The sequence below is a fragment of the Tasmannia lanceolata genome, unplaced genomic scaffold (assembly GCF_043159265.1).
Source record: "Tasmannia lanceolata isolate RefF3 unplaced genomic scaffold, GAP_Taslan_0.1 ptg000003l, whole genome shotgun sequence".
NCBI classification, from domain to species: Eukaryota; Viridiplantae; Streptophyta; class Magnoliopsida; order Canellales; family Winteraceae; genus Tasmannia; species Tasmannia lanceolata.
Genome location: NW_027518680.1, coordinates 2,802,535 through 2,821,958, shown reverse-complemented (window position 1 = coordinate 2,821,958; position 19,424 = coordinate 2,802,535). Strand labels below are relative to the sequence as shown.

The 19,424-nt window shown below is 43.8% G+C and overlaps 2 protein-coding genes across 3 annotated transcripts; one reads left to right on the top strand and one right to left on the bottom strand.

Moving 5' to 3' along the window:
• The first annotated feature begins 11,589 nt into the window (after positions 1 to 11,589).
• On the top strand, positions 11,590 to 13,387 carry LOC143847634 (1-aminocyclopropane-1-carboxylate oxidase 1-like). Its single transcript, XM_077356529.1, has 3 exons — positions 11,590 to 11,785; positions 12,088 to 12,323; positions 12,425 to 13,387. The coding sequence occupies exons 1-3, from the start codon at positions 11,684 to 11,686 to the stop codon at positions 13,032 to 13,034; spliced, it is 948 nt and encodes a 315-aa protein (XP_077212644.1). The 5' UTR covers positions 11,590 to 11,683; the 3' UTR covers positions 13,035 to 13,387.
• LOC143847608 (receptor-like protein 7) lies at positions 12,462 to 18,679 on the bottom strand. 2 transcript variants are annotated; one of them, XM_077356528.1, is made up of 2 exons: positions 15,522 to 18,679; positions 12,462 to 13,030 (listed from the first exon to the last, which is right to left on the bottom strand). In XM_077356528.1, exon 1 carries the CDS (start codon positions 18,599 to 18,601, stop codon positions 15,548 to 15,550), a length of 3,054 nt encoding a protein of 1,017 aa, XP_077212643.1. In that variant the 5' UTR covers positions 18,602 to 18,679; the 3' UTR covers positions 12,462 to 13,030; positions 15,522 to 15,547. The 2 variants fall into 2 exon arrangements, with proteins under 2 accessions (XP_077212643.1, XP_077212642.1); XM_077356527.1 differs by lacking the exon at positions 12,462 to 13,030 and adding an exon at positions 14,464 to 14,684 and having other exon boundaries at positions 15,522 to 18,678.
• Positions 18,680 to 19,424: the final 745 nt, after the last annotated feature.

Genomic DNA, 19,424 nt, shown 5'->3' with positions numbered 1-19,424 from the left:
TGTAAATATAAGATTTTAGTGTTATTATTGTGGATATCAAACCCATGTCTATTTCTATGATGGCCAATTTAGAGCTGTCCATGGTTTTAAATTTCAACCGAAATCCGAAATTTCGGCTTTCGGTAGGGAGCGACACAGAAACTTATCATACCCGAAATGGTATTTTATTTCGTTCGAAATTTCGGAATTTCGGTCGGAATTTTGTTTTTTCCGAAATTTCGTCCAAAATTCTGAAATTTCACCCAAAAACCTGTTTTTTTTTTAAAAAAAAATTAATGTAATATTTTACCGAAATTTTGGCCGATTTTTTTTTTTTAAGTTAACTTTTATGAATAACAAAACAGTACAAGCAGGCAGGGACAAGATGTCCCAGAAAAGAAAAAATTACAATGTTTTCACAGGAGGCCTTCAGTACCCGACTCGATTTGAATTACGAATCGAGTATCGGGTAGATGTGCCCCATCTTTAGCCAGGACAACTGCTACAGTGTTTGCCGTTCTCCGACGGTGTTGCAGTGATGGATGAACCTCTCGCACTTTTGGCCGAAATTTGGTATCAAATAAAATAATGTTTTTATTGTTTTACCAGATTTCAGCCGAAATTTTGATTTCAGTGGGGTCTTAAGCTGGTACCGAAACTAAAATTTAAAACAATGGATCTGTCCATAAACCTATGCATAAATAAATACGGAAAATCAATCAATTTGCATATTTAAAAAAAGAGGAATGATAGATGCAAGGGCCCTCTTTATGAACAGAACCACATCATTATTAAAATCAGTTGAGAAACTGAAGTTGGTGGCACTTAATGTCGTGGATCTATTCAAGGGCTCTTGCATCTATCATCCCTCGTAAAAAAATGCAATAGCGACAAATTTATATCTATGTACGTATGTCTTTCATTGTAGTTTGAAATTGAATACTTGCAATATTACATCCATGTTTCAGTTATCCTATTACCATAGAATCCGTCGTCAATACCCGTTGCTACATAGTTGGGTTTTTGGCAAATCAAAACCCTAGGGCATCTGGGATCCGCTCACCTCCGCCTGCTCGACTCTCCTCTGAATAAGGAAACAGAGTGTTGGAAAAGAAGCCATTGAAGATCCAACATTACCTGCTCTCTCTCTCTCTCTCTCTCTCTGCGTGCGTGTGTGGTCGGGGTAGCAGCTTAGAATGATTTTTTTTATTGCCATGTGGTCGGAGTAGCAGGTATCTCTTCTTCTTGCCATGGGTTTTGGAACAGAGCGAGCTGGACTGAGTCACGAGCCATGGGTTTTCAAACCCTCTCTCTGCCATGAAATCAGATGAAGAAGCTGCCCTGAAGATTTTTTCCTTTTTGTAGCTTAACGAAAAGGATCTTGGCCTGTTATTTTCAGATGAAAGAGGGTTTTGGGGGTTCTTCTTAAGGACTTGGAACATGCTTGAATCCCTTTCTTATCCTTCTTTCTCTGAACAGATTGCCATGAACCAAGATCTGGGTCATCTTCTTCTCAGATCTGGGTCATCTTCTCAGATCTGAAACGGGTCATCTTCTCAGATCTGACTCGGCTTCTCAAGATCGGATCGGATTCTTCTCCTTCTCAAGATCTGGGTCATCTTCTTCTCAGATCTGGGTCATCTTCTCAGATCTGAAACGGGTCATCTTCTCAGATCTGAATCGGCTTCACAAGATCGGATCGGATTCCGGTTACCGAGAGATCCAGCCTTGTTACTCCGAGCACCGGCGACGGAATCCGGCGGGTGCTCACCGGCGGATCGATTCCATCCCGATCCGGTCCCTGTTTCCGAATCCGGCACCAGAGATCCGACCCCGACGACTTCCAGACGGCAGCAGTACTCAAGACGCTGGGCGGATCTCCGGAATTTGCTTTAGATTCCGGGATCGGAGTTCCGTCAAGGATCCGTTCACAATATTGGGAGAACGACACATTTTGCTGGGTGGTGGAACCTTTGGTGCTTTATATGAACTCCGGCGGGATCAGCCGTGTAGTGGGGGCGAACTCTAGATGGGCAACTGGGGCGAATTTAACCCCGCTTGGATTTCGGCGAATCCAACATGAACCTAGTCATTTGGGCGCCCGGACGGCCTGTGGGCATCCGTTACGGTCTGGGCCTACCGATGAGGTGAGCCTCCGGAATCGCCAAGCTGAAGAGGCGGCTTGGATTCCCGTCCGAACCAGGAAGAACAGACGTCTGGAGAATGCCTTCCACCGAAGACAAAGTCGAGCTTTGGGAGACTGGAGATGCCACAGGTGTACTTTTCGGAATTTTAGCAGGAGGGCCAGCTGCTTGAAATGTCACAAAGCTTGGTCCAGTTTGGACTTCAATTTTCCCAGTCGACACTTACAGAGAGCGGCTTCGGTGGTGAGTCGTCCGCTTCCTCCTCAACCACAGGAGCTCCCTGCTGAGACAGTTAGATCGGAGGCTTTGCTTCCTGCGACTTCAGAAGGGGTAGCTTTCAGCATTGATGTAGTCCCCCTTAAATCTATCAGTAATGCAGACTTGGGGCTATGGGGGAAGATGAAGGAGGGTTGGGATGGTGATCTGGATGCCTTGGAGATATGGCTTGTTCAGAATAGCAGACAAGGGAGTCACGCAGTGGTGTATAAAATTGCTCCTCTTGAACTACACATTGCCATCCCTGCAGGTGCTAATCGTTCGATTTTGATCAGAGACTGGAGTTCTTCATTCGATTCTCCTTTGGCAGACCTGCAAAATTGGGATCTAAAATTTCCTAAGGGGGGGAAATCGTCCTGGTGGAAAATAGAAGGCGTTCCGCCTGATGCTTGGTGTGCAGACAATTTTCGGCGCATCGGTAAAAAATTAGGCCAAGTGGTGGAGGTGGATGTCTCATGCTATGCTGGTTCCGGATATGGGGTGGGTAGGTTGAAGATCGTAACTGGAGGTCGCCCTGGAAATGAACTCTCTATCCAGAGCTCTATCGATGGCACCATTCGCTGGATTCTCGCCTCCCGGGAAATTGACGAAGGAAAAAAGCACTGTGTCAATTTATCAGCTATTGATTCAAATGGGATGCTGGTTGAGGAGGAGGAGGTAAATCATCATCTCATTACTAACAACATGAGTGATATCAATGAGATGATGCCGTCCATCAATGAAGTCCAGCATGCAGTTAATGCATCCATTGTCGTCCCAGAGATCCTCTCAGAGTCGGCCTTCAATGTCGCCAACCCCGGAATGGTGGAATCTGCGCTCCCACCAATCGCCTCTATTCGGGATCAGCAGGAGTTGCCGGATCTCAACCTTACCTCTGAGGCAAATGTTCAAATTCAAACAGAGGGTCCCACACAGGAACTCAGGTGGCACAGTTCCGATCGGCCTATTCAGGGACTTCCCTATTCCGATTCTCCGTACTCCCAGGTCAACAGCTATGCAGATATTATATCTATCTTATCTTCTCCGTATCAAAGAGACTCCTCTCGAGTGGGTGTCAGTCTCGTGCTCGCTTCGGAGCGCGAGGAAATTGATGCACAAGGGGTTGGCGATAAAGTCAGATGGGATTCTTCGCTGGCGGATCTTGGGTCCCAGGAAGGGGAGAGGGATTTCGAGCCTCATCACGTATGTCCTGGCTCAATCACCCCCTCCTCTTCGGCAGTTTTGAGCTCTACCCAGAAGAGTCTTATTTCCAATAACAGTATCTCGGGTAACAATCGATCTTATTATTATGTGACAGCAGAGGAGACTGGGGTCAGCCAGTTGAGAGGACCTAAGACAATAAATCCCACCAGCAGAGGTTTCTTTTTACCTAGAGAAGACTGTTTTTCCCTTCAGTGCCGGGTGGGGCTAAGGATGGTGCTATTTGACAATCGTTGCTGGGGTGATATGCGTTCTATATTCTACTGTACCCCTAGAGGGCGGCCCTTTTGTTCACTAGTCCAGGTTTCACTCGGCAACTACTCCCATCCTCCTTCTCCAAGATGGTGTAGCAAGGCAGTCCTCCAGCCCCTGCTTTGTGCCCCATCACTCTCTTCTTCTCGGGTTGAATCTGGTCCAGTTACTATCCATCAGGTGATTGAATTGATGGTGGATCATACAGTGTCTCTCAGCTCACACTTGGGCCTAGTTTATCCGGGGCCGGCTGAAGATTACCGATCCAACATAAAGGCGGCAGAATTGAGGGAGGTCGATGGAGTGTCATCTCCTGCTCCTATATCCGATGCAAATCTGAAACGTACGGAGAGAGAATTGATACGACTCCACTCAGATATCAATTATGACTCTGGATCGCATAGCAGTGGTCTCAAGCGTAAGACAAAAGGAAGAAAAAATGGAGTTGGGGAGGGGAGGATCTCACCGCACTCTAGTTGTTGATGAAGATTCTATCCTGGAATATCAATGGTTTGGGCTCTCGGGAGAAACGAATTCAAATAAAAGCAATAGTTAAACACCGGCGACCCGAGGTGGTGTGTCTACAGGAAACTAAGATGGAGCAAATCAGTTCCATAGATATGAGTAGCATGGGGTTCAACTCTGATTGGAATTTTGCTTTCGTAGCATCCAAAGGAGCTTCAGGGGGTATCTTGGTGGCATGGGATACAGTCTTGTGGGCCAGCTCGGATGTTTGGCGAGGGGTCTTCTCACTATCTGTAGCCTTCCTCAAATGTAATGATCAATCAGAATGGTTATTCACAGGCGTCTATGGTCCTTTGTCCGCTTCCGACAAGTGTTCTTTTTGGGAAGAATTAAATCAGAGGCGTGGCCTATGTTCTGCTCCTTGGTGTATTGGGGGGGATTTCAATGAAGTTCTAGATTCACGAGATCGAATTGGGGGTCAGCGCATTACTGTGGGTATGAGAAATTTTGCTGATTTTATCGCAAACAACGAGCTAGTCGATTTACCGTTGGGCGGTGCATCTTTCACATGGGCAAGAGGTACGAACCGGAGCCGCCTTGATAGGTTTCTTTTATCGGGCGACTGGTTGACAGGCATCTCAGAAGTTTACCAGCAGGCATTACCCCATTCTGTTTCCGATCATTGCCCTCTTCTTTTGTCCCCTAAAATGGAGTCCTGGGGCGCCCCTCCATTCCGATTTGAATTAGCTTGGCTGGAAAATCCCCTCTTGGAGGCTCAATTAGTTCGATGGTGGGCGGACTGTGCCTTCTCGGGACCCAGTGATGTTGTCATTGGCAAAAAATTAAGGTTCATCAAAGGGAAATTAAAAGCATGGGCTAAGGAGCAGAAAGAGATTGCCCTCGGCAGGAAGAGGGTCCTTGAGGACCGATTGTTGGAGATCCATTCATTGGCTGATCGCGGATCGGCAACGGCGGAGGATTTTGAGCAACAAGGAAGGCTCATCCAAGAACATAAAGAGTTGTTAAGGCTTGAAGAAATCTCATGGCGGCAAAAATCCCGAGTCAAGTGGTTGATGGAGGGGGATAAAAATACAGCCTTCTTCCATGCCATAGCCAGTGCTCGCAGAAGAAGGAACCGAATTGAATCTTTAGAGGTGGAAGGGGCTGTTGTCTCGGACCGGGAGAGGATTATTGCGGAAACTATTGCATTCTACCGATCTTTGTACTCCGATGACGGGCTTGTTCGCCCAATACCCCAAGACATCTGTTTCTCAAATTTGAGTCTGGAAGCTTCTGCTGGATTGGAAATCCCATTCTCTGAGGAGGAAATCAGAATCGCTCTATTCTCTCTAGCTCAGGATAAAGCCCCTGGTCCTGATGGATTCTGCTTGGCTTTCTTTCAGACGTGTTGGGACACAGTCAAATCGGATCTTATTCGTTTCTTCCTAGAGTTTTTTGAGGGTGCTATTCTCGACAAGGGGACGGGGGCGACTTTTCTAGTCCTTATTCCCAAAATTGATGGAGCATCCAAAGTATCAGATTTTCGTCCGATTAGCTTGGTGGGCAGCCTATACAAGGTACTTGCGAAGGTGCTGGCGGACCGTATCAAAGTAGTTCTTCCATCCATTATCTCGGTAAATCAGAGTGCTTTTCTAAGCAAGCGTCAAATTCTTGATTGTTCCTTAACAGCAAATGAGGCAATTGACTATTACCGGCGGTCAGGGGAAGGCGGCATCTTATGTAAGCTTGATATGGAGAAAGCATATGACCGAGTGGATTGGGCCGCTTTAGATTATCTTATGGGTCGTATGGGTTTTGGGGAAAGGTGGAGAGGGTGGATCCGGAATTGCTTATCATCTGCATGGTTTTCTGTTCTACTCAATGGTTCAGCAAAAGGATTCTTCAAATCCTCTAGAGGATTGCGGCAGGGCGACCCTCTCTCTCCATTTCTTTTCTTGATAGTGGCTGAATCCTTATGCAGTATACTGAAAAAGGGTAGTGACATGGGGCTATATAGAGGATTCCTAATTGGGACCAGTAAGGTGGAAGTCTCGCTGCTTCAGTTTGCGGATGATACCCTCCTGTTCTGTTCACCGGTCCTCTCCCAGCTTCTCAACCTTAAAGCCATGCTTCGGTGTTATGAGATGGTCTCAGGTCAACGATCCAATTTTGGCAAATCTCGGTTGTATGCGATTAATGTATCTGAGAGCGAGGCTTCATCCTTTGCCGGAATTATGGGGTGCGGTCTAGATGTCTTTCCCGCTACCTATTTGGGTCTACCTCTCGGGGTGGGCCGTCCGAGACACAACCTATGGGCTCCTATTATACAAAGGATTGAGCGTCGATTGGCCACATGGAAGCGCCGTTTGGTTTCCAAAGGAGGTAGATTGGTGCTTATAAAGGCTGTTCTATCTAATATGCCTATTTATTTTCTATCCCTTTTTCATTGTCCAGCTTCTGTTGCTAAGCGCATAGAGCAAATTCAGAGACGATTTCTGTGGGGTGATTCAAGGACTTCCAAGGGGGTCTCCCTTCTTAAATGGAGTCTAGTCTGCTCTCCAATTAAAAACGGAGGTTTGGGTATCAGGAGAGTTCAACTCTTTAATCAGGCCCTTATGGGCAAGTGGTTGTGGAGATACGGAGAAGAACACTCCTCTTTGTGGGTTCGGGTCATTGACAGTAAGTATGGTTCATCTCCTGGGAATTGGGACTCCGTTGATACTTTCAAAATCAAAGGAATCACAGTATGGAGGGACATATTGCGTTTGAAGTTCTTTTTTGCCCCTGGAGTTCGCTTCAGAGTCTATAGGGGGGATCGAATTCGGTTTTGGCAGGACCCTTGGTGTTCGTCCCATTCTCTTCAAGTTTTGTTTCCTGACTTATATATTGTATCTTCTCAGAAAGAAGCTTGGGTATCGGAATGTTTCGAACGGGTCCAAGGGCAAGTGGAGTGGATTCCCAAGTTCCGTCGAGCCTTTTTTGTTCGGGAGTTAAGCGATTACAGCGCCCTCATCTCCTTATTGGACTCTTGCTTCATCAAGTCTTCGGGCTTAGATCGTCGTATTTGGATTTGGAATCCGTCGGGGATTTTCTCTGTTAAATCTTTTTATCTCCATCTGATCCCCACTCTAGTGGAGCATGCGTCCTCCGCGGTTTGGCGCCTCGCATGCCCTCCAAGAGTTGCTTTCTTTGGGTGGTCGGTTAGCTGGGGACGAATTCAGACGATAGATTTCTTACGGAAGAGAGGAATGTGGCTGGTGGATCACTGCCCACTATGTCTATCCGCCGGGGAATCCATCGACCACTTATTTATACATTGCCAGGTTGCTTCATATATTTGGGGTCATCTCTTTTCTAGATTTGGAGTCAGTTGGGTTGCTTCCAATTCTATGGCCGAATTTATTACGAGTTGGGACTGGGCTCCGTGGAAGAGGAAAGGTCGAATTTTGTGGAAGATGTGTCTCTTAGCCTCCTGGTGGTTCTTGTGGAAAGAGCGGAATGCGCGGGTCTTTGAAGGGAAGGTCAGGTCCCCATATTGGATTTATATACAGGTGGTAGCAGCGGTCATCTCCTGGGCCCGTTCCCTTCCTCTTTTTCGGTTTGTTTCTGCGTATGCCCTTTGGGAAGGGTGGTCAACCATATGCATGGAATCGGTTACCAAAGTGAAATCTCGACCCTCCTGGTCCCCCCCGCCACCGGGGTCTCTGAAGCTCAATTTTGACGGTTCCTCTATCGGTAACCCAGGAGCGGCTGGAGTGGGGGGGTTATGTCGGAACCATAAAGGGGAAGTCATTTGGGCCTATTCGGGGCCTCTTGGATTTGCCGACTCGTCTGAGGCGGAGGTTCGAGCCGTTCACAGTGGGATTCTTTCCATGCCTCGCTTGGAGTGTGACAGTCTGATAGTCGAAGGCGATTCCGTAAATGTTATTCGCTGGCTTTCGGGAGACGCTTCTCCCCCTTGGAGATTTGTGCATTTCTTTGAGGAGATAGAGGATAGAGGAAAGGGCTACTCCATGGTCTTTCAGCATGTCCGGAGATCGGCCAATGTGGCAGCCGACTCTCTGGCTAAGAGTGGTGTTTCCCGGGCCGAATTGGAGTGTTTTGACTATCTCCCCCCTTGAGTCATTGTCTTGCTATTTTATTTGCTCATTGTTCCGACAGGATCATCTCGGTTCTGCTTATTCATATATATAAATATATATTCTGTTGCTTTCTTCAAAAAAAAAAAAATATTACATCCATACTTCTATATTTACTGTTTATTTTCTTTGGCATATGGGCAGCCGAATGGGCTAAATATGGGTACTCGGATTGGCTAATTATAGGCACCCAAATAGGTTTAATGCCTGTATCCGGCCCATGTTCTTTTCTTGGGCTGGATTGGATATGGGAAAAGTTTCTATATTTTGACATGGATTGGGTTTGTGTGCAGTTACTTGAGCTTAAAAATAAAGGGCGGAGAGAGACAAACCCTCTCTCCCTTGATTTTTAATCCAAGGAGTGCATCGTTTTTTACTTTTCAGTGGTTCAAAAACCAAGGCAGCAGGTTTTGTATCTTTCGACTCAAAATAAGAGTAAAAACAAAATTTACGCCCATTTTTACACTAAAAATGACAAAAAAATTGTTTTACATCCATCAAAAGAAATGGAGATCAAATGCGCGTAGCAGTAATGACGCAGATAGAGTAGATGTATGTTAGATTGTGTGGCCGTCAACCTTCGATCAGAGATCCATAATGATCTGGGCATGTTCATCACGTGACAAAGCCCAAAGCATATTGAGCATTCTCGCATGCATTCTCATTTAGTTTAAAAGCGTAATTACCTTCATTGTACGTGTGTGATTAGTGGAGACAATGAGCCTTGATCATAATCCTTGACATGTGTAAAATTAGGAGAAGATTTCACTAATTCTTGGATTATTTACAATAGAGCTCAAGGTGTGCTTATATTGAGCACATACATGATAAACATAGAAAGAGATCAAGCAGACTATGGAAAGAGATAATGATGGAATATTCTAATCTAATCTACTTACTAATTAAGTCTAGCTGTCTATTCTAGTGGGTTGCCTCATTAACAAACTTGTCTAATCTCCCACAAGAAGATCTAACGGTGAGATCTACACCTAATCCAACGGTGGATCTCACATATTCTAACAACATGAAAGCTAAATAACCTAAAACGTAGGTAATGGAGGAGAAAAGATATAGTCACTATGTGTGTTGCTCTGTATATCCTGCAAGTATCAGATAAAACTTGAAATCCATAGCATCCGAGTGAACAGATCACAATTCGAATCTTCAATATTTGAGTTAAGTACCATGCAAGCAAATCAGAAGCCAAAAAAAAAAAAAAAAGTAAAAAAAAGACCAAGTAGAAAAGTGGAAAGGCCACAATCATGTTTTGATAATAGGCACAAATTCAGCTTGGCCCGTATGCTTTAACCTCACAACTTTTTGAGAATTGTAACAGCAGGTTAAGCATACAGGACAAGGTGAGTTCACCCCCAATTATGAAAATTATCCTAATTGTTGGATGGATGGATCTTTCCCTGTTAAATTGGGGCGTGTCAAGCCTTGTTTAATCGAAAAGCTTAACCTTTGATTTTGTATCTTACGGATGTCATATTTGTGGGACCAAGTTCATGTGTGTGACCGCATGATGATCTACAAGATCAACCGTCCCGATTGCACATTCCTGTCCATGTGGGGCCCAAAACTTGACTGTTATGATTGGTGCCCACAGTGACTGTTTAGTTACTGAAACACTCTTAATAAAGCATTGTAGCAATCTTTTAGTTGTGTCCAGTGTCACCATAAGAAAATAAATGATTGCCACAAGACTTCCTCGTATATACCATAATGAATAGACAATTACCTAGAGAGTAACGGTGTCAATTTTGGCTCGGGCTCGGAAGCTCGCTCGAGCTCGGCTCGAAAAAAGCTCGGCTCTAGCTCGGCTCGAATCCTTAACGAGCCGAGCCCGAGTTAGGCCAGGCTCGGCTCGGCTCAGCTCGTTAAAGCTCGTTAAGAATTTAATATATTTAAATATATATTATATATTAATATATACATTAAAAGGGTTGTCCATGGAGTGAAAGGGGGGGGGAATATGTCACGTCATTTTTGGAACCCCATTTGTTACTAGTACCACCCCCCATAGTGTAAAAAAAGTAGTCAAATTACACTAGTAGGGCTGTCCAGGGAAGATGAGGGGTGTGAACATAATATAACCCGAGCTCGGTAAGGCTCGCGAGCCTGGCCGAGCCTGACCGAGCCGAGCCTGGTTCGAGCCCGAGCCTGAGCCGAGCCTCACTTGTGAGCTTAACGAGCCGAACCGAGCCTGACCAAGCTCGGCTCGGCTCGTTTACACCCCTACTAGAGAGCCATGTTCTCTGTTAAGGACTTTTCATCAAATAAGTATTCCCTTGTAATGGTGTTTACCATTATGCTGATTCTTACACCCCCTTGTTTTGGTATGATACGCCCTCCAAATTCTATGATTATGTACAAATAGTATAGTTACCACATAATACAGGGGATGATATTCGCACCCCTTCCTTTTAAATTGCTATCCCTCTCTGTTAGTCGTTAACATCTAATAACTAGGAATTGAAACAACAATGCAGAATAGTTTAAAATAAAAGGAGGGGTGCGAATATCAATTCCCTAGATAATAATTTATGCCAATGAAATGCTAAGAAACTAGAAAGAGCTGTTAGGATCCAACTTCCCACATGTTGTAGTAAAAGGTTACAACCCTCAATCCTTCATGTGGGCATTTTGCTTCTCACAAATGTGAAGACCCACAAAGTATCCCATCGCCCACTGGAAAGAATAGCAGTATTGAAAACAACTTTCAAAACCAATGGCAAAACAAAGCAGAAGCACTGACTGTAACTAGTAAATGAAGACTGAGGAAAACAAAGCATGGAGCAACGAATGGTAGATGATGGAGAGAAGATGTATTCATGCACTTGACAGTCTTGTTACATTTCCCATACAACAGAAGCAAAAAAACAGACAAAAAGCCACAGTAGCAGAAGCAGATAACAATGACAAGAGAGGAGGGGGGTTGAACTGTTTAAGTTGCCATGTTATGAATCAATGCAAGGACTGACTTTAGCATAGAAAAGAAGCCACCCCGCATCCCATGGCAATGGTGAAGTACAGTTAGACAGGTTTCTTTTACAGACCTACCTGTTCTCTTCTGCTCTTCTCAAGGTGCTCTGCCTAACAAGGAAGAACAATAGTAGTATAAATAGATCAGAATCTGGACTTGGAGAACATAGGCATCTGCTTGTTTATAATATAAGTACATACTTATAGTTAAGGAATCTAGTTCAGTAATAGTAGAAACTTGATATGGAAATTCCAGTCATAGACCTTGATGGGCTTGACGGCACGAAGAGGGGAGAAACCATGGTGCTTCTGCAAGAGGCCTGTGAAAAGTGGGGATTTTTTCAGGTATTTAGGAAGTTGCTGATTTATGTATAGAAGGAATGATTTGCAATTATAGTGAAAGTTCCATTCTCAGTAAACCTTATCACCATCCAATCCGAAAATTGGACGGTGATAAGAGGTACCACTTGATTGCCCCATGACCCAGAAAGTAGAAGCCAAGTGAAACCAACTTCTCATAAACATCCTATTTTTTATTAGTACAGTGATGAGATTCACTGAGCAAAGTTTCACTGTAAGTATTTCACATCAGATAATTCCCCTATTGTAATATGATCATATCATTCATGGGTGAGTAATATTTACAGGTTGCAAACCATGGAGTGGATGAAGGATTGATGGAGAAGCTCAAGGGACTAGTTAACTTGCACTACAAGGAGCGCATGAAGGAAAGGTTCTACAAGTCGGAGATGGCCAAAGGCTTCTTAGAAGAGTGCCCAAAGCCGTGGACTGCCTCAGATGTGGACTGGGAAAGCACATTCTCCGTGCGTTATCTGCCTACATCCAACATCGATGACTTAACAAGCCTCACAGAAAAATTGCGGTAACTAGTGTCACTGGAATCATAATTAAAAGTACTAATGCCAATAGGTTATGAGTTACGACTTACGACTTACGACTAACAAACATCATATGCATTTTCAGGGAAGCAATACAAGAGTACATTAAGCAAGTGATTAAACTGGCAGAGAGGCTGTTAGAACTCATGTCTGAGAATCTGGGGCTAGAGAAGGGATACTTGAAGAACAAATTCTTGGGAGATGATGGAAGGCCTTATGTGGGGACCAAGTTGGCAAAGTACCCAGAGTGTCCTCAACCGGAGCTGGTGAAGGGACTCCGATCACATACTGATGCTGGTGGAATCATCCTCCTGCTCCAAGATGATCAGGTGCCGGGTCTTCAATTCCTCAAGGACGAGGAATGGGCGGACATACCAGCAACCCCTTCTTTGGGAGGCAAGAGCACCATCTTTGTAAACACGGGTGACCAGTTGGAGGTGCTAAGCAATGGTAGGTACAAGAGCGCTTTGCATCGTGTCCTTGCCAATAAGGAGGGGAGCAGGCTATCTATTGCTACCTTCTACAACCCTGCAGCTGAAGCCCTTATTTCCCCAGCTCCTGACCTTCTATATCCTGACAGCTTCCGTTTCCAAGACTACCTCAATTTGTATGCCACTACTAAGTTCTCAGACAAGGGCCCCAGGTTCCAAGCCATGAAGAAGATGTCTCCTTCTAGTTCTTCTCTTCTTGTCTAAAGAAAAGTATAAATCTTTGAAGGTCGCATTCCCAATCAAATGAACTAAACAGTAATGACGCAAGATAGAGAAGATGTGTTGTTTTTTGGTGTGTTTCGTGGTTCTCTGAAGTACTCAAGTGACAGTTATGTTTCTGTGTTAGTAGGCCGCATTCCTAATCAAATGGACTAACTGTAATGATGCAAGATAGAGTAGATGCGCATTGTTTTTTGGTGTGTGTAATCGTTCTCTAAATTACTAAAGTGACAGTTATGTTTCTTCTTGTTATCCCTTTAAGAACTCTTATAAATGTACTCCAACTCCTTGTTGTACCCCGATGATGAGGATGTAATAAACATGATGCTTGGACTTGTTTTACCTTTTCTGCATCAACTTATTTTTTTATAATAGCAATTCTTACTGTATTAAACACGTTTCTTTCTTCTTCTTCTTTTTTTTTTTGAAAAAGATCACAAATTACATTAAAAACTGAGATTAAAAGTGCACGTCAAAGGGTAGAAGATACCCAGAATACAAGTCTCTAGTAGCGCCCGATTTGGCCAAGCGATGGGCCAAAGCACTAGCACTCCTGGGAACAAGGATTAAAAAATGGAAAAAATCTGATCATGTCTCTGCTGACGTCGATGTACCTGGGAACAAGGCCTTGGGGCAATTCACGTCCCAAGTTAGTAATCTCTAAACCTTCAGATTTTTCCAAGAGTCCTCTTTGTTCCACAAACTACCTCTTTCCTTGTCTAGTTTCTTACATTTAATATCTTTAATGAAGGCATCATAAGTTTCAACTGTGACATACAGATAGCTGCCCACCCAAAGCCCCTCATCAAGAGCAGCCTAAAACAATTATGGAACTTCTGCCGTCAGCACACATTACGTTTCATGCAGGTACTACATGAGATAAACATCAGGATCAAGCACATCACCGGATCCCTAAGAAAAGTTACAATCCCATGTTTGGCTTCTCTCCTATTCATACTGACTCGAGTGTCGAAGAGCCTATCCGGAGCTACCACTCCGGGTTGGTCTTCTGACCTTGTGCGCTCCTGCGCAGGATAACTCTTGAGTCAACCGCTGGGAGCCGCCGGATCAGCTCTTCTGTCACTGTCATATCTGTTACCAATTTTGGGCCTAACATAGAGTGCTTATGCTTTTGCAACCAAAGGGAAGCCTCTCCTTCTAGACATGGGGAGTTGAGAAAAATTTCTAGGAGGGAAACCCAATCTTCCATGATTCCGTCCCGCCCTTTCTCTCCAAAACAGATGTGCCCAAATTATTTTTTTCTCATCTTTCGCTCATATTTCATATACCAAGAAAGAAACAAACAAGATAGGCGTTTTGGGATGATCCTAATACTCATATACATTATAGAGATGAAGAGTTTGGATCATCCAATGTAGTGAGCCCCGCTGTTTTAACCCAGAATTTATCTAAGAACCCGAGGTAACACCAAATTTTATTGATAGAAATAACAAAAGTACAAAAGCAAGACTTGCCTTCGAAACCTAAACAAAATATTAAAGAACCCACACCACCATATAAAGTACTTATCTAACTTGAACATTAGTAATACATAGCGCTAATCAATTCTAACCGCCCTTCTCGTGTCTCTTGGTAGATCCATGATCCATCAAGTTCCAAAAGATTTCATTAAGCCTGATAGAACAAGCATGATTAGCAAATGAATATGCAGCACAATTTCCTTCTCTGTACTTGCTTTTATAATTGAATTTTTGTGAGGTAAAAATAGCAGTAGAGCTTAAAGATGAAAGGTATTTTCATGAGGTAAAAATAGCAGTAAAGCTTAAAGAAATGTATTTTTAAGATACAAAACAATTAAAAGAACGGATTTGCTAGCCAATTTCGCGGAAGGCCATTTTGCGGCTGGCTTTTGCATGTGAGAACAGCCACATCAGATGAATTAAATGCATAAGACAAAATATGCCCAGAAGTCCACATATGGGGTTGTTCTCACATGTAACAGCCAGGTGCGAAATGGTTTTCTATGAAATTGCCTAGCAGTCCCATATATATATATATATAAAGCCAAGCTCTCCTGCATTTCAAATCAGATTGTCCGTCGGAAAGTCATAGGCCTTATGGTACACACTTAGGCGTCAGGGTTAAAGGAAGGAAGAGAAGAAACTAGAGAGATAGATAAAAACGAAAAGTGGGAAAACAATATTTGAGTGGTTTTGAGTAGGGTTTTTGAATGTTACAAAAATACCCCTCATGAATAGACTAATAAATGAAAATATGAGGAGTATTTTTGTACATTGGCACCCTCCATTCAGATCTAGAACAGTCCATCAGATTCAGTGGCCATGACTGGGTCACAATTCGAGATAGCTCTAAACCTTAGGATATGGATCCAATGGGCACGGCTCAGATATACCCTTTGTGCCCAAATCATGTCAATTAATGTTCGGATCCTTTAGACCCATTGGACCATTAGGAATTTTATAGAGTTGGAATAATGTTTTACACGTTTACCTGATAGTACTGAGTCGTCTTCTCCTTTATCGCCGTCGTAACACTTGAAACCATGCCACAATTCCTAATCCTACTCCATAGCCCAATCCCATCGGTATGAACGACCATTCCCTATTTGATCGTGAAGCCACATCTTCAGAAGATGGCGATGGTGATGGCTCTAGCACTTTGCTATTTTCACATTTCCTTGACAACGGAGTCCCACATAAACCGGGGTTTCCTTCAAAGGATGAATTCTCAAATGTAGAAAATTGGCGGTCTTGAGGTATTCTTCCCACAAGGAAGTTCTTTGAGAGGTCCAACACTGAGAGGAATGTAAGACTTGTCAGTTCCTGAGGAATCTCCCCTGAAAGCTTATTCCGAGATAGGTCTAATGACTCGAGCTGCGATAAATTCCCAAATGATTTAGGAATCTGTCCCGTAAAATTGTTGCCTGACATGTTGAGCATGTGGAGAAAGTTTAGTTCCCCAATTGCTTCAGGAATGTCCCCATGGAATTGGTTCTGGGAGAGATCCAGGGATTTGAAGACCGTTAGGATCTTCGGTAGTTCCATATTTTGCCCTTTGTTAGTCACCGTGGTTGTAAATTGATAGTACATGTCGTTTTCTACGTCACTAGATCCAAAGTAGTATCCTGTATATGCAAATCCAAATCCAAGGATATGGTTATCATCCTCATTTATCGTTGTAGTCATTAATTTCCAGCTCTTGAAGAATTCCGAAGGTAAATTCCCCGTGAAACCGTTGGAAGATAGGTCAATGATTTGCAGCATTTGGAAGGCGTAATTGGTTCTGTCATCTCCAATAGGGCCATAGAATCTATTGTTTCGTAGAATAAGAACAGCCAAAGTGGACATATTCCATAACCAGGAAGGGAAGGTATCGCTTATCATATTGTTTCCAAGGTCTAAAACCTGTAGCTCCCTACACTTGCCCAGAGAAGTTGGCACATGCCCTTCTAATTGGTTTTCATTCAGGTTGAGTATTCGTAGATTACAGCTGTCTGCAAAAGTTTGAGGAATTGTGCCACTGAAGAAGTTTCCCCCTAGATTCAGTACATTGAGTTCAACAGGGGGTCCAACCAAACACTGCGGAATTGAGCCATTCAAGCCGTTGTTAGAAAGATCAAGGTCTGCCAATAGTTTGGCATCGCAGAATGATGTAGGGATTTCTCCTGTAAGATTATTTCGCGAGAGTGAAAAGAAGAAGCCAGTGGTGATGTAAGAACCAATGTCAGATGGGATGACAGATGTGAAATTGTTGTTCGAGTAATCGAGAATGAGAGTGTTGGGTGGTGGCAGTGGAATTGACCCTTGTAGCATGTTGGAATGGAGGTCCAGAACTTCTAACTGAGTTGAGGAAATATTGTACGGCTCAATACCTGTCAGCATGTTGTGAGAGAGATTCAAAGAGAAATTTGAGATATTCCATATCCATGTGGGTATTTCACCACGGATTTTGTTGTTTGAAAGGTCTAGATAAGCCAATTGATTCTGATTTCTCAGGAAATACGGGAATTCGCTTAGGTTGCAAGAACCCAACTTTAGTTCCCAAAACTGTGGAAAGAAGGAAGAATTGTCCACGCCAATGTCGATTGACAGGCTATTTCCTGAAAGATCAAGACTCAAAAGTTTCTTGTGATTCCCGTACATGGTGAGATTCCCGTACATGCCGTTGAAGTTGTTGGAAGAAAGCCGGAGTTGTTCAAGCCTTGGGAGTTGAAGGAGCGACATTGGAATAGGGCCTTGAAGCTTATTGTTGCTCAAATCGACACTCTCCAGCAATGAAGAGGATGCATTAGGGAACTCGCTAAGTTGACCCGTGAAATGATTATAATCAAGGTATACCTCCATGATTTTCTCCAACTGAGGTAGAAACGGGAGCTCGCCGCTGAAACTGTTGTATGAAAGCTTCAAATGAACAAGTTGTGTAAGGTTTGCCAGCCATGACGCAGAACCCGTGAAATTATTAAAGGACAGGTTCAAGTAAACGAGTTGTGTAAGATTTGCCAGCCATGACGTAGAACCCACGAAATTATTAGAGGACAGGTCCAAGTAAACGAGTTGTATAAGATTTGCCAGCCATGACGTAGAACCCATGAAATTATTAAAGGACAGGTCCAAGTGAACGAGTTGTGTAAGATTCTCCAGTGTATATGGGATCGATCCAGAGAGATTGCAGTAACCTAGCTGCAATTTGACCAACGACTTGAGATTTCCAATCGAAACAGGTAATTCCCCAGATAATTGTGTTTGTGTAAACACCAAAACTTGAAAAGCTGAGTCCTTAGAAAATTCTGGCAAATAGACTGAGAGGAGTAGATTGAACGATATGTCAAGGGTCTGTAACTTGTGCAGATTGAAAATGCTTGCAGGGAATTCCCCCCTCAGTCCGCAAAAACTGAGATCGAGGGTGACTAAAGAAGAAAAGTTTGCCAAGAAAGAAAGTTGGTGACCTTGCGCTTGCGCTGAGGTGTCTACTCTAGAGAGAGAAAGTTCCTTCAAATTTGACAGGTTTTGAATGAGCTGTTTCAGGTTTGGGGCTTGGAGCTGCTTGCTGAAACTCGAAAGATCAAGAGAAATCAAGTTCTTCATACGTGAGATTTCCACTGGAATTTGGCCTATGAAACCCGAATATGAAAGATTGAGGTGGGTCAGTTTCGAGAGGTGGTCAAGCCCTGAAGGGATAGGAATGGAATTGAATTTGTTGTGAGAGAGATTGAGAATTCTGAGATTGGAAAGGCGGATGAGAGCGGTGGAATTGATTGTGCCATTAATGGAGAGCCTACTGAGGTCGAGGCCAATCACGTGAACCCCGGATTCGTCGCACGTGACTCCTTCCCAATTGCAGCAATCCGTCCCCCATTTCCAATTCCAAGACACTGCTACCTGCAGTCCTGAATCAGTAGAAATATCAAATCCCTTCTTCAATTGGAGCAACGAAGCACTCTCATCATCGTTGCATTTGCCTGAAACCCCAAATTCAGAGATTTGAGAGTGGAAGAGAAGGAAGGAGAGAAGGGGGAGTAGCAGAAATCTCATAATTGCAGGAGATTTGGTTGTACAAAACGATGATCCCATGAAGAAAGCATTGCGGGAGAGAGGTTGTTACTAAGTAGGAGGAGAAAAGGTGGGATGAACCATTGAATATTGATGGTGGGTCTAAGTTAGGGCTGCAACTCGAGCCGGGTTTTACCCGACCCGAAAATAGCCTGGGTTGGGTTCAGGTTTCATGGGTTTCGGGTCGAGCCGGGTTGAGCATTCAAAAGCCCGCATGAATCTCGGGTCGAGCCGGGTTTGAAGGGGCCCAACCCGACCCGACCCGAGTTACATAAGTTATAGTATGTACATTTTTTTCTATTGTTAGTTAAAAGTTAAAAGTGAAAACCCACACACCCACTGTTATTGTGTGTGAGTGTAATTTCTGCTTCTATGAGTTGAGTTGATTCAAGTGTTTGATTCAGCATTGTTTGATTGTAATTACAGCATTGTTTGATTACAGCATTGTTTGATTACAACATTGTTTGATTCAAGTGTAATGTGAGTGTAATTACATCATTGTTTGATTCAAGTGTAATGTGAGTGTAATTTCTGCTTCTATGAGTTGAGTTGAGTTGCCTTGCCAAACAAGAATTTTCCTTAAAAAATTGCGTCAACGTGAAAAAACCCGACCCGACCCGAGATTTATCATGGGTAGGGCCGGGTTTGGGAATCATGGGTTTTCCGAAAAAAAACCCGACCCGACCCGACCCGAGATATTTCTCGGGTAGGGTTGGGTTCTCCAAAACCCGACCCGCCCGACCCGTGTTGCAGCCCTACTCTAAGTCCAACAAGAGCATCTTCCGAGTAAACACCCACTTTAAATTGATTGGATACAAGACTCTTTGGTCATGAGGCTGTGTAG